The 15,161-nt window shown below is 43.7% G+C and overlaps 1 protein-coding gene across 2 annotated transcripts in view; it reads right to left on the minus strand.

The window, feature by feature from the left end:
* Positions 1-4,507: 4,507 nt before the first annotated feature.
* Positions 4,508-15,161, minus strand: part of SUOX (sulfite oxidase) — a 33,986-nt gene continuing 23,332 nt past the window's right edge. Inside the window, exons 2-3 of one of the 2 annotated variants that reach the window (XM_075336987.1) lie at positions 9,117-9,291; positions 4,508-7,856 (exon numbers count right to left, since the gene is read on the minus strand). In XM_075336987.1, coding sequence (XP_075193102.1) covers positions 6,393-7,856; positions 9,117-9,291 — 1,639 coding nt within the window. In that variant the 3' untranslated portion in view covers positions 4,508-6,392. The remainder of the gene's footprint in view (positions 7,857-9,116; positions 9,292-15,161) is intronic. The other variant, XM_075336988.1, reaches the window with a different exon arrangement.

The raw sequence follows: 15,161 nt of genomic DNA on the forward strand, positions 1-15,161 counted from the left end.
ATTCGGAATGAATACGCAAGTATTAGACAGTGCTCATTATGAGTATAGAGAGTACGAATAGTTAGTAAAGCTGTTGACTAGAGTTTAGCCTTAGATACCTCCAAGTGTAATAAATTAATTGCCGTATAACAGAATTACAAATTAAATCATGAACTGGTCTGTTGTATTATATTTTATTATACTGACATTTTTATTTAAAAACAAAAAAATCTTTTTTTTTGCAAAGTGCAATCTACAGCTTTAAGGAGCTTTACATCAGAATGTTAAAAATATCAAGATCTGTGTGGATCAAAAATTTACAATTATGCTACAGGTTTATAAAATCCTTTAGCCTTAACTAACGTTTGTGAAAGAATAAGTCATTCTAAAAATCTCACAGATACTAGTGTGGTCCTGTAAGATGTCACCATTGTAACAAGTGAGATCATGACATTTCTTCCCCCTAAATATTCCATGATCAGTTGTGAGAGGTATTGAAATGTGGAAGTGTTTAAAGAACCACAGCAACTCTGCCAAAGTTTCAGGGTGGGTCAAAGTGCTGAAGCTCTGCTGTCAAAGTAACTGCAGAGGCCAAAAATCCTTGGAAATCAACATCAGCACAAATCAGCACTTCAGGATAGTCATTGAATGCGTTTACATGTCACTTTAAATGCATGGAACATTTACATCACCAAGCACAATAAAAAGCATCAAAGTGGTGTAACATGGATCCATGGAGTCTGGATCAGTGGAAAGGTGATGGCATTGTGCCAACTGGAAAATTGGGTGGAGGTGGGAAAAATACTAAGCTTTGTTTTAGTCCAAGTAAAGGGAACATTTCGTACTTTGGCATATTACAACATTTTGTACAATTTTATGAAAATAGTTTGGGGTAAGGCCAATTTTCTGGCTTTAAAAATATTGCCTCATTGCACAAAACAAGGTCAATAAAGCCATGGTTGGGTAAGAATATGACATTTCTGCACAGAGCACCAACCTCAACTGCATATTACACCTTTAACGTGAACTAGAATAAAATTGCAAACAAGGCACCAGTTCATTAATTGCAGACATCATAAATGCTTCTCTGAATAAATGAGTAGAACATTATAGACACCCCCAAAATCTTATACAGGGTCTTCCCAGCTGAGCGGAAGCTGCTGTAGCAGCTAAGTGTGGGCCAACTCCATGTGATTATGGATCTAGAATGTGACGATCTAAGCTCCCATATGTGTAATGTGCAGGACACCTAATCATAGGCAGATTATAATGAGGGCAATCTGGGCTACCGCCCGAGGCTCCAGGGGGTCCACTCTCAGAAAAGAAAATTGCCCCCATTATAAGCCGCATGAAACATTAAGCTGCTAGGTCATCGGCCCGCCCTGCAGCACATCGGCAGGACGGGGGCCGCCATCAGGGTATTACAATCATGACTCCTGTAGGGGCCCCGTGAGCAGAAGCCAGGAGGGGGTGGGGCCGCTGACAGCCTGGGTCCCTCCTCTTTCATTCCTCTGCTCACCGGGCCCCAGGAGACGGGGCCGCCATCAGGGCCAGTGTCGCTCAGAGAACTGCCCTCTCTTCCTGCACTGATCTATGGGATGATCAGTGCAGAGGAGGACAGGAAATGTACTGCAGCGGAACGGAGGCCGAGATGAAGGACCTTGCCTGATCACATGACCGGAGAACTAGCAGGTCTTGTTATTCAGCTGCTGCAGCCTCCGTGCAGCTCCCAGTGTCTGCGCTCCTGCACTGCACCGATCAAGAGCAGCAAGATGAGGTAATGTATAGTTGTGTATGGCGATGTGCCTGTTGTAGAGCTGTGTGTATATATGTGCATGTAGTCAGTCAGTCTGTCTGTCTCTTTCCCTGCATGGCAGTCTCTTTCCCTGGCTGGGTGTAGCAGTCTGTCTCTTTCCCTGCCTGGCAACCTGTCTGTCTCTTTCCTTTTTCTGTCAGTCTCTCCACTGATATATTACCTTACACAAAACTTCTTATACTAACAATGTCCTTCGTTGCCTATAGCAACCAATCACAGCTCCTATTATTGACCTGTAGCTTCCAGCTCCATTGACTTTAATGTAAGGAGGTTTTTTGGCGAACTATAGTGCAGGGTTAAATTTTCCCCTCAAAACATAGTTTATGACGTTCCCAGAGTTAAATGGGGTATCTGTGCAAAATATCGCGATTGTAAATATGACAGTGCGGATTCCTTTAGTGGACGGACAGACATACATACATACATACATACATACTAGATATACGCATATGGCTGACGATTCTGACTGGGGCTCATCATTTTGATGACCTGAGAAACTGTGCATGCAGCTTTTTTCGGGCTGTCAAAATGACGACTAGCGGTTAATATTTGATTGGTGTTGCAGAATTGGAGATTTTCCAAGAGTGATGGTGGGACTGTGACAGGTTTGAGGCAAGTATACAGAGGAGGATCTCCGTTCACCCGGTAAATGCATCACCTGGGTCCTTTCTCTGGGGGATGGTGCAGGGAGGTCAGCTCTATGTTTAAAGAGGCAAAGTCCGGCAATAGAAAAAAAGTGGTTTCCAGCATCACGTCTAAGAAATAACATTAAAAACCAATTTTATTCCATAACTTGTGCAAATCTAGCAGGATATATCTAAGACTAAGAACCTCTTTTAGGTGTGAAACGCGTAAGCCATTGCTTTACACTTCGTGGACGTCCATCCAACCTAGTGTTGGTTTTAACCTTATAGAATAAAAATTTGTTTTTAACCTTATATCTTGGACATGATGCTGGAAACAACTTTTTTCTATTGCCAAAGTTTCGAGTGGTAGAGGCGGAGCTGTGGTGGAGTCTGAAGGGGGCTCGAAAATTTTGGCAGTATAGGGCTCAAAAATTCCTGGTGGCAGCCCTGGGCAGGATATACTAGCAACATACAGGGTGCAACGTGGCTGATGGAGTCCTGCCCACCTGTCTGCCGAAGAGAAGCGACCTCTGTAAGGCTAAGACCGCACTTTGCAGTTTAATTCTGTAGCGAAAAAGTCACTGCATATGCGTCTCAGAACGCAGCTGAAAAAGCTGCGTTCTGAGACGCATTCTGCAGAACGCAAAGTGCGGACATTCCTGGTGAGAATTCATGCGTTCTGGATGCTTTCTCTGCCATAGAGTGGGAAAAGCATCCTGAACGCACATTTTTCACAGAACGCACCCGCTCGGCTCTGCAGCATCCCCATAGACTTGCAGCAGAGCAGAGTGGGACCGCACTGTCACTGTCATGGCTGGCTGTGGAACAGTGCCGCGCGATCAGAATGAACTTCACCCGACTTCATTGTGATTCTGCAGCTCTGTGCGTGTGCCGCGGCTTGATTTGCGGTCACACGTGAAGGACTCCCCTGTGATCGCAAATCCCCTGAGTGACTGCAATGAGCCGCGCGATCAGCTGCGCTTTCACTCAGGTTACTCGCAGTCACAGCTGCAGTCCTCCACGTGAGAGCGGTGGCCGCGAGTAATCTCAATGACAGCTCAGCTGATTGCGCGACTCACGTCAGTTGCTGCATGGAGCTCACAGGAGTGGCGGTGTTCTACTGCCGCTCCTGTCAGCTTCCGATGTAGCAGAGCTGGAAGCGTCGTGGGACCTTGCGTGGATTACGTTGGACATGGAGGTGTTTTTGAGGGATTAATAAAGTGGTAAAAGAGGGTGTTTTTTTGTCTTTCATTCCAAATAAAGAATTTTTTGGATGTGTGTGTGTTTATTTACTTTGACAGGTTCATCATGGAAGGTATCTCAGGGAGACGCCTGCCATGATTAACCTAGGACTTAGTGGCAGCTATGGGCTGCTGCCATTAACTCCTTATTACCCAGTTTGCCACCGCACCAGGGCAAGTCGGGATGAGCCAGTAAAGTCCCGGGACTTTTGCATCTAATGGATGCGGTAATTCCGGGCGGCTGCTGGCTGATATTGTTAGGCTGGGGAGCTCCCAATAACGTGGAGCTCCCCATCCTGAAAATACCAGCCTCCAGCCTTATGACTTTACCCTGGCTGGTATCCAAATGGGGGGGGACCGCATGTTTTTTTTTTAATTTTTTTTTTTTTTACTGCTTGATATAGACACGCCCACGGGCGGATGTGATTGGTTGCAGTGAGACAGCTGTCACTCAGCGTGGGGGCATGTCTGACTGCAACCAATCATAGGAGTCGGTGGGCGCGAAAAGCAGGGAATACGTGCTGGATTAATGAATGGTCGGCTTTTTCAAAAGAGAAGCTGCCGCCACAGTATGAACGCCGTGTAGCGCTGCGCTGGTGATGGGAGAGAAACCTGCCTTTGTTATGTTAAAACAAACATGTGGATCGCAATAATAATGCAATGCAAGCGCACTGCTTCACATTTTGGCAGTGCTTTTCTACAACTCATTAATTTCAATGGGTGCAGAACGCAGCCGAAATGGCAAAAACAATTGACATGCTGCTTCTTTGAACGCATGGTTTTTGCCACAAATTATGCAAATTAAACGCAGCGTTTAGAACGCAAAGTGCGGTCTGAAAATCAACATTTACCATTCACTTTGCTGGAAAATCAAAACGCATGCCTTATGGCATGAAAAAGGTGCAGTTCAAAACGGACCTAAAAAGCAGCTGAAAACGTAAAGTGCGGTCTTAGCCTAATGGTGATGGCAGATGGCGTTCTTGCAGGTCATGCTGGAGTCCAGCAACCTGAAGAGTGGAGACGGACCGGTGACCTGTTCTGTGGAGGTGCCTGCCGACCTGTTCACTAGCAGCAGGCAACAGCGGCATACTATGTGAAAGTGTGCCGCCATTGCCCCCCCTATGTGAAAGGGGGGGGGGGGGGAATTGTAATTTTCTATAAAAGGTGGGCACGAAGGTGTCTTCTATAAAAGTGTTCTGGAGCATCTGATCTATGTAGTATCAATCCTATATTATATTATAGGGAATGGAGGATTGAAACTGCATGGGTGACAAACCCCAGCACACTGTGCCCCACTGGCCCTCCCTCCATCTTGGATATTGCCAATGTCTGACTCCCCTTACTGTGTGTGCCCCTCCAGGATATTCTGCATGTCTCATGATTTATGTAGTGGATATAAATGGAGGGGCACATACAGTGTGCAGAGCAGGGACATCTGCCCACACCAATCCCAAACCGATATATTTTCACTACTACAATAAGGCCATGTGCACACATTGAGTATTTGGTGATGTTTTTTACCTTAGTATTTTTTCCAGATACGGAGGTAAAAAAAAAAAAACCTCACCAAATTCTGAACATACAGACATGGCCTTACAAATAATGAGGTAAACTGAAAGTACTCAATGTGTGCTCATGGTCCAAGGCCTTGTGCACACGTTCAGTATTAGAGTTTTTGTTACCTTAGTATTTAAGCTATGTTCACATAGGACGGTTTCGCAGTTTTTATTCTTTGTGGGGGTTTTTTAATGCTAAGAACAAGCTACAGCTTTTGCTCAGATTTTGCTGCAGAAAAAAACCCACCCTGTGTGAACAAAGCCTATGTGCACATGTTCAGTATTGGCGAGTTTTACCTCAGTATTTGTAAGGCCTCGTGCACACGCTGAGAATTTGATGAGTTTTTTTACTTCAGCATTTGTTAAATTATGTTCACCCGGAGTTTTTGCTCAGTTTTCTTTTTTGGCAATAGTCTTGTTTACAGATAAAAGTTGGACTGTTCTATACTATGCCTTAGTGGGGTTTTTTTAGCTGAAGGGTATATTTATTAGATAAGTGGGTGTTTAAGGTTATAGTTTCGGCAACTATTTTTCAGAAATGATCTGTTTCAGGTGTATGATGATTGACCCGTCACATGACCCATGTATAGGGATGGGGGGCCCCACAAGTCCTGAACAGCCTGGGGCCGGCCCTGGTTTCCCTTAATCTGCCCCTGCACAGCTTGTAGACTGGTCTAATATCACTATACATAATCCAAGAGGACCACCACCATACCCAGTAAGGTTAAACTTAATATGAAAGTTTTTGGCTAGGATATGCGACTCCATACAAACCACAACATTTCATGTGTTTTAGGGATTTTATTTCCCTGAGAAAGAAGGCACTTTATAACCACCTAAGGTAGTCAATGTATACAATACAAAACACATGCACATAATTAAATTATATGCTCATTAGTTGCAGATAAGATTCTTTTATAGGAAACTTCTAGAACCATCTCAGACGAAAAATTACTATATATCTTGATAGATGAAGTTATGCTGACCTTCAGTATAAAATATTAAAGTCAAAATTTAGAAATGCTGGTAATCAGGAGCCGTAAAACAAGTCAATATATAAAAAGCATCATTCTAAGGTATAATCTCAACTATTTATACACCTTTTTATTACTGTAACAAGTTGAGTTCCCAGCTGCCATTAATCTGTCCATAAGAAATAAGGCCGCTATTCATATCAATGTTCATCTCTGTCTATTGTGACACTTATATGGTGCCATGCATTATTCAGGACACCGCGCAAGTTCCAGATTGGGGCCACAGTATCAGGCTGCACATTATAGCTGCTATCTACAGCCTTACAGATAATAGTCAATTCTTTTTGTTCAAGAGGAATAGCCGCCTCCAATTTCCACAGCTTCCATGCCCATGTCTGTTCCTTATGCTCCTCACCAATAAGTTCAGCCACTCTCCAGGTCTTTCCTCCATCCAGAGACACATCCACCCGTACAATCTCCCTGCCGCCTCCACTCCATGCATACCCTTTGATGGTTATTTTATCATCATGATCCAGTTGGATAGTTTCTCCAGGATGTGGTTCTGTAATAGCAGACTGCACAGGTAGGTCTTGTATGGCTGGAGAGGTGGAAAAGTCTACAGTATCCCAATCCACAGATGGATTGAAGCCCTTGTAATCATTCTGCTGCCAGTGACTTGAACTTTCCTCCTCACTTACAATAATGCGTCCCAACCACTTCACATTTCGGGCACCTACCACACCTGGTACAATGACCCGCAGAGGAAAGCCATGGTCTTTAGGCAATTCCTCACCATTCATTTCATAGGCAAGTAGGACTTCACAGTCCTTGCTCATTGCCCGCCTGAAGGAGATGGATGCTCCATACTTGGTTCCAGTTATGTCTTGATCCAGGCCTTCAAACTGAACATGGCGTACATTCGGCAAGTCCTCAGCATAGCCAGCATCTAATAAGACATCCCTCAACCACACTCCTCCCCAACAAGCTGTGCTAATTGCTGCTGAACCCCAGTTTAGTCCTTTAACTGGTTTTACAGCATTCATTTCAGAGCGTCTATTTCCAGCACATTGCAAAGTGACAGTCACTTCATGTCGAGAAAATTTGGTCTTGAGGTCTTTGAGGGACAATGTCAATGGTTTACCCTGCTTTGCTCCAGGTGGTCTTTCTACAACAAGCTGAAATTCATCAGGGTTAATACTTGGCACGGGCAAATGGTTCCTCTTAAAGAACAACTCATTTGGAGTGATGAAGTTCTCAGTCAACATTTCAGGTGGAGGCTCAGCATTAAAGGGTTTTTGACTATTGATCTTTAGAACTGGATGTCGAGAAGGATCTCCAGAGTACGGATCAGAGAAATCACGTGGTGGCTCCTTATCATCATGGCTGAGCACTCCCACTTTATACTCCTGCAACATCTCCAGGACATGCTCACTCTTGTGAACCGCATAGAGGGCCCAGAAAGGCTCCAGAGCTCCCCCAGCAGCCAGCAGGATTCTTTTCCCTCCAGGATGCAAATCCACAAAATCTGTGATGTCAAATACTTCTCCAGCATAAGTAACCCATATTCTGTCAGATGGATTTGTGTGCTTCTTCACATCCTCCCTTGTATACTGAGGGAACGAATGTGAGGGGACAGGTTCATTTTTAGACTCTGCCAGAGCAGCCTAAGAAAAGAAGAAAATCCATAAGTCATTTATATGAATTTGTAACATTTAACTATAATGCACATAAACAGCACATGTTACTACTTGTACAACTGTGCATATTTTACAAGAGATGGCATAACCTGTCCCTCTAAGTAGCAGGCAACTATTGGGAAAGTAACGTCCATAACAAGAATCCCATTGTCCTACATGGAAAGCAGAGACATCTGCTGCACGTAGATCTAACCACCTTACACAACCATCCATGATGAAAGCTGTACAGGATGACCATGTGAGGAGTCTTGAGTGTTTGATAGGTGCTGGAGCTAAAGAATTGGGCAGGGTGAAGTTCAACATCCTTCATACTTTGTTATTAAGGAAATAATCTGTTACCAGAGGTGTCTGGCAGCAGCTCTCATTCCATTCAGAAAATATGCATTTAACTTAACCTCTTTGCAACCATAAAATACACATTTTTTTCTCATATAAAAGTGCAAGGGGTGTATGGAGAAGTTGGCTCAAAAACACCATACCCAGCAGATGCTGGCTGTATTATACAGCCAGCACTTCCTCGTAATATCAGTGACTGGAACTACCTCCGATTGCTGCCGTTAAATATCACTATTAACAGCATGATCTTAAAAGGTTTAAATTGTATTTAGTACTAATGTACACAACAATCCATCAATTGTAGAGTGCCAACGGGGGCCTGCTGGAAACCAAATGGCTGCCATCTTCATTCTCCTCATAGTAGAAGGTCTTTTTAAATCTATATAGCAGCAGATAGTATAAGCCATCAAATGATCCCAGGTTCAAGTCCCCATAGAATTAAAGTGCCACTCCAGCGATTTTTTTTTTTAGTTAAAGAATCACTCCAGCAGTGAAATTAAGTCTAAGTCCCTTGCCCACTGTCCGTCATCTTCATCTGTTTCTGGCGCCACTCTCGTTGGGTTCCTACACTTTTTGACCTGCTGGCTGCTCCAGTGTTTCATGGAGCGCCCCAGAGGTCACAGTTCCATACAACTCAATGAGAGCCTCGTTCTTTACCCATTCTGGCTCTCAGACTTGTATTTAGCGCTTATGGCGTATCTTCTGACTTCCAGCTAGTCAGAAGTTACAGTCACAAGATCGCGGGACTGGAGCAGTACCCAAAAGGAAAAAGGATAAATATGCCGGAGCGCAAGTATAAGACAGGGGCACGGAATTTAGACTCAAAAAGCACCACTGCAGCAAACAAAAACACCCCATGAAAACACCAAACCTTGCTTTTGTAAATCATACTTTTCTCCGCCGAGTATCAAAGATCAGGTAGGAGCCCAATCCCAGTAAAGCTCCTGCAGCGGTGGCACTCCATTTCCAGCTGTTTGCCTTGTACTCAGTCTCTGTGCTCCAATTCCGTCTAGTCTGATTCTTGGCTGCACATATCCGCACTGACATGAATATCTGTTTCTGCAACCTGGAAGACAATGTACAGCATATAAAGACAGAGATGGCATAGAAACTTAGGTTTGTCCGGTTTCAGCCAAAGTTGGCTGGTAATGCTTCAGATGACAAAACAAGCATTTCTAACAAATGCTGACTAGAACCAGCCAGACGCTCTAACAAGTAATTTATTGCCACTTTAGAGCTAGGAGGTAATGTTTTAAAGGGAATATGTCACCAGGCTCCCCTATCTCAGAGCAGCATAATGTAGAGATAGAGACCGGATTCCAGCAATGTGTCACTTACTGGGCTGTTTGCTGTTATTTTGATAAAATCAAATGTTTTCTCTGCTGCAGATCTAGCAGTTATACAGAGCTCATGAATATGCTGGACTACCTGGCAGCACACAAAGTAGTCCTCTAATGATAATCTACTGCTGATTAAAGAGGGATTTTATTAAGACTACACTAATCAGCCCAGTAAGTGACACATCGCTGGAATAAGGATCTCTGTCTCTACATTATGCTGCTCTCAGGATTAGGTGGCAAAACCTGGTGACAGATTCCCTTAAAAAAAAAAAAAAAACCCACACAACACAATTTTCACTGTATAGTCATTATAAAAAGGAGTTCTCCATTTTCAGACAAAAAAAAAAAAAATAAGATACCAAAACAACCATTCACCTGTTGAAATGTAACTTTTAGCCAACTTATTGCAAGCTACCATTGTCTGGAAAGACATCGGCCAGATTGAAATTTGTTGACTGCGACACAGATTTTCTTGCCCAGCGTGAATGAACCTGTATGGAAAGGTGACTGACAGTTCATTTTGGCTGTTACTAAAATGTGGTCATACACAATATATAGAGGTAAGTTGATGGTTGAATGTGTATTAATCTCCATTAAAAACAAAAAAAAGCTGGGGAATCAAATTATTGCTCCTTCCTCTGTAGGAATCAGATAGGACCCCACTCAAAAAAAAAATAAAAAAATAAAAATTGGCAATTCCAGCCACGGATCTAATGTGTATGGGGGGGGGGGGGGAAGGAGAATGTGTTAAGAGACATGAGGATAGGACTGTTTGAATTTAATGACCAGATTCTATTGTTTAGCGGAGAGATAAGCAGGTTGTTCTGGCTTATTCGCCTCTTCCCATTCAGAACAAATGCACATTGTGGAACTTATATCCACATTATATGGTCACAAAGGACATCATGTTATATGGGCACGAAGGGTAGATATAGTGAGTTAGGAACTTTACATTGCCCACGTGTTCCTGTTTATGGAGGAGAGATAGATGGCCGGCAGACTATGTGTATGGCCAACCTCAGAGTCTCATATTGTAGAGGGACAGTTTTTCCAATCTGCTCCAGTGAAGATACAATCAGGCACCGATTACAGCAAGACAAGACTCATTGGCAGCATTTTCACAAATTTTCAAAAGCATCCCCAGTCTGACTTTATGTAGAAACAATTGACTGGAAGGATTGTAAACAAAACAGCAGACAAGGATGAGTGGCGAGAACAAGCAGGAGTTTAGGATACCACAATGTAGAATATGAAGACCGCTTCCTTCAGTGGATCATGATCATTTATCAAAATACATATTTTTCCTTCCTACAGCCATTTTGAGAGATGCAAGAAGTTCTGTTTGTTCCAAAAAATGCCACACTTTGGCCACCGTATTTAAGAAAGAAGTAAACAGTAGCAAATTAGTTTTTTTTGTTCACGTTAAAAGAAAAACAAAAGAAAACAAAAACTACTATGTGCAGATTAAGTGAAGGCCAGATGAACGCATTCTTTGCACGTACGAGCTCATATGTTGTCAATGTTGAAGTTGGATCGCATACCAGTGTTATTCAATAGAGCTGCTTGGATAAAGCCACGTCTGACTAAGCAACATCGCTGCTGATGCACAACTTGCTAGCGATATCGCTGTGTGTGACATCCAGCAACAACCTGGCCCCTGCTGTGAGGTCGCCGGTTGTTGCTGAATGTCCTGGGCCAATTTTTAGTTGTTGCTGTCCCGCTGTGAAGCACAGATCGCTGTGTGTGACAGCGACAGAGCAACAACTGAATGTGCAGGCAGCAGGAGTCTGCTTCTGCGGACGCTGGTAACCAATGTAAATATCGGGTAACCAAGAAGCCCTTTCCTTGGTTACCCGATATTTACCTTCGTTACCAGCGTCCGCCGCTCTCACGCTGTCAGTGCCGGCTCCCTGCACACATAGCAAGACTACACATCGGGTAATTAACCCGATGTGTACTGTGGCTAGGTGTGCAGAGAGCCAGCGCTAAGCAGTGTGTGCTGGTAACCAAGGTAAATATCGGGTTGGTTACCCGATATTTACCTTAGTTACCAAACGCAGCATCGCTTCCAGGCGTCGCTGCTGGCTGGTTACTGGTGAGATCTGCCTGTATGACAGCTCACCAGCAACCCTTGTAGCGACGCTCCAGCGATCCCTGCCAGGTCAGGTTGCTGGTGGGATCGCTGGAGCGTCGCTTAGTGTGACAGTACCTTTAGGCTGGAGTCACTAGCGTATGGCATCCGATGTGATATGCTAATGACCCTTGGCTCCAGCTCTGCTGCGAGATGGAGCTGAATATCATGCAACTGTGATCAGATGTTGCGATCAGCTCACAGCTGCGGTGGAGAGGGAGAGATTACCGTAATCTATCTCCTCCATTGTCAGCCTGTGCATATATCACACTGCACTTGAATGACATCTGAGTACAGTCCAATTTTTCACTTGCACCCATGGACTTGTATAGGTGAGAGTGATAGGAGACTTAGACAATCGCAGCATGCTGTGATTTTGTCCTGTCCTATTAGGGCTGAGGAAAATCTCACAGATGTGAGTTGCAGCATTGTCCTATATGGAGCCAAGTGCAATGCGAGATTCTCTCGCATTGTACTTGTGAGCCATACGCCAGTGTGAGCGTACCCTTAATCACTCGCACACACCTCTTCCATTTTTTAAGATGATATTTTCCTATTCAAGCTTATGGGTGCAAAGCTCCTAACCAAACATAGTAGTTTACACAGCACTGTACTAGGGAACTTACTGGCCTAACACAGGTTATCATCAAAATATAATTTTATCCCTGACCTAGTCAAGAAGAGGAACAAAACACACTACGCAGAGACAACTCCTGAATGGAGCAAAAGTGCGCTCAACCTCCACTCCATTTGTAGACTTTGAGACTGGAGTCCAATGTACTGCCTTGATTGTTTAAGCCTGAATTGTTTCCACTGGATGCTGGATTGCCATTTCTTGTTTCCTACAAATGTCTTTACATAACATATGACCACATTTACATTTTGTAGACATGAGGAACAATGCTGGGTGCATTGCTTAATAAAGAAAAAAAAAAAAAAAACCAAAAAAAACATTGGGGGGGGGGGGGGTCATGGCACTAAAGAGGAGCACAAGTCCAACATGCAGGTCAGCAGAAGTCTACATTACTAGTATTACTCATTAAACAAAACAGTAACGTCATAAATCCCACACTGAACTTCATACTGAAAAATTCTAGCGGGAAGCAAAATCATAATCAGTGAGAAATAATTACATTTTATGTATATATTAGGGTAACGTGATATCTGTAAATTAGTTTAAGAATTATGTCATACAGATACAACAGACATGGTCAAAATTATTGGTACCCCTCGTTTAATGAAAGAAAAACCCACAATGGTCACAGAAATTAATACATTTTCAAAGTTTTTTTTTTTTATTTAACAAATGAAAGTCAGACATTGCTTTTCAGACATGCCGCAACAGAATTTTTTTTTTAAAAAAAAAAAACCCCATAAAACTCATGAAATGGGCTTGGACAGAAATGATGGTACCCTTAATATTTTGCACAACCTTGAGGCAATATCTGCAATCAAAAGATTCCTGTAACTGTCAATGAGACTTCTGCGCCTCTCGTCAGGTATTTTGGCCACTCCTCAAGAGCAAACTGCTCCAGTTGTCTCATGTTTGAAGTTTGCCTTTTCCAGACGGAATGTTTCAACTCTTTCCAAAGATGCTCAATAGGATTTAGGTCAGGGCTCATAGAAGGCCACTTCCGAATAGTCCAATATTTTCCTCTCAGCCATTTTCCTCTCAGCCATTCTTGGGTCATTATCCTGTTGCAAGAACCATGACCTGCGACTGAGACCAAGCTCTCGGACACTCGTCAGCACATTTCTCTCTAGAATTCCTTAATAGTCTTGAGATTTCATTGTACCCTGCACAGATTCAAAACACCCTCTGCCAGATGCAGCAAAGCAGCCCCAGAAAATTACTGAGCCTCCATGTTTCACAGTAGGGACAGTGTTCTTTTCTTGATATGCTTAATTGTTCCGTCTGTGAACAGAGCTGATGTGCCTTGCTAAAAAGCGCCATTTGTGTCTCATCTGTCCATAGGATATTCTCCCAGAAGCACTGTGGCTGGTCAACATGTAGTTTGGCAAATTCCAGGCTAGTTTCTTTGATTTTTTTTTTTTTTTTTTTTTTTTTTTTTTAAACAATGGTGTCCTCCTTGGTAATCTCCCATGAAGTCCACTTTGGGTCAAACAACGATGAATGATGCGATCTGACACTGATGTTCCTTGAGCTTGTAGTTCACCTTTAATCTCTTTAGAAGTTTTTCTGGGCTCTTTTGTTATCATTCATATTATCCATCTCTTTGATTTGTCATCAATTTTCCTCCTGCGGCCACGTCCAGGGAGGTTGGCTACAGTCCCATGTATCTTACATTTCTGAATAACATGTGCAACTGTAGTCACAGGAACATCAAGCTGCTTGGAGATGGTTTCATAATTTTTACCTTTAAACATGCTCATCTATAATTTTCTTTCTAATCTCCTGAGACAACTCTTTCCTTTTCTTCCTCTGGTCCATGTGGAGTGTGGTACACACCATGTCACCAAACAGCACATCGAGTATCTGTAGCCCTATATACAGGCATACTGACTGATTACAAGATTGTAAACACCTGTGATGCTAATTAGTGGACACACCTTGATTTAACATGTCCCTTTTGTCACATTTTCAGGGGTACCAGCCTTTCTGTCTAGATCGATTTCATGAGTTTTATTTTTTTTTTAAATTCTGTGGAAGCATAGTTGAAAAGCAGTGTCTGACTTTCAAAGATTTTTTTTATTATTACTTTTGTCAGATTTAAGTTATTTCTGTGACCATTGTTGTTTTTTCTTTCATTAAACGAGGGGTACCAACAATTTTGACCACGTGTGTAGATCATGGTACCACGCAAGTGTGATGCCCTGGCAAAACTAGGTTGTCACAGAGACTGCACAAATCTTCCAGGTGCAGGACTCCATCCTCCTTGGCATACCAACACAAACCCACACCCAGCTACACAACACCAGCCAGCAAAGCCTAGTCACCCCCCCATGACAAAAGGGACACCAGTGGGCGGGGCCAAGTTGATGGAGACGCCCACCTAGGGGTCCTGAGGTGTCAGGGGAGGGAAAACAAAGAGAAGAGTACTGACAGGGGAAGTGAGAGGAGTATGGAGTGACAGGGTAGTCAGAGGTTGTAGCCCCTGGACTACTGACTAGGTGGCAGTCGGCAGACAACGCCACAGGCGACGGAGATCCAGTCGCGGGAGATCTTAAAGTGGACCAGGGCAAGGTTGTAGCCCGCCGGTGCATACAGCGGGAATCCAGTCCGGAGGACGTGCACACAGTCGGGTGCCTGGACCAGAGGGCGAGGACTGCTTCAAGACCCTTGTCAATTAGCCAGCCGGGGACAAGATTCCACGTCTTGTCCCACCAGCAAACCCAGAGAGCGAGACGGAAGCCCAACGAGGGGGATATGGCTCCGCAATTGCCTGCTAAGATCCCACGGGTCAGTTCTCGCGGGCCACAGCTCCCAACACAGAATCACCGGGA

Source organism: Anomaloglossus baeobatrachus, chromosome 2 (assembly GCF_048569485.1).
Source record: "Anomaloglossus baeobatrachus isolate aAnoBae1 chromosome 2, aAnoBae1.hap1, whole genome shotgun sequence".
Lineage (NCBI taxonomy): Eukaryota > Metazoa > Chordata > Amphibia > Anura > Aromobatidae > Anomaloglossus > Anomaloglossus baeobatrachus.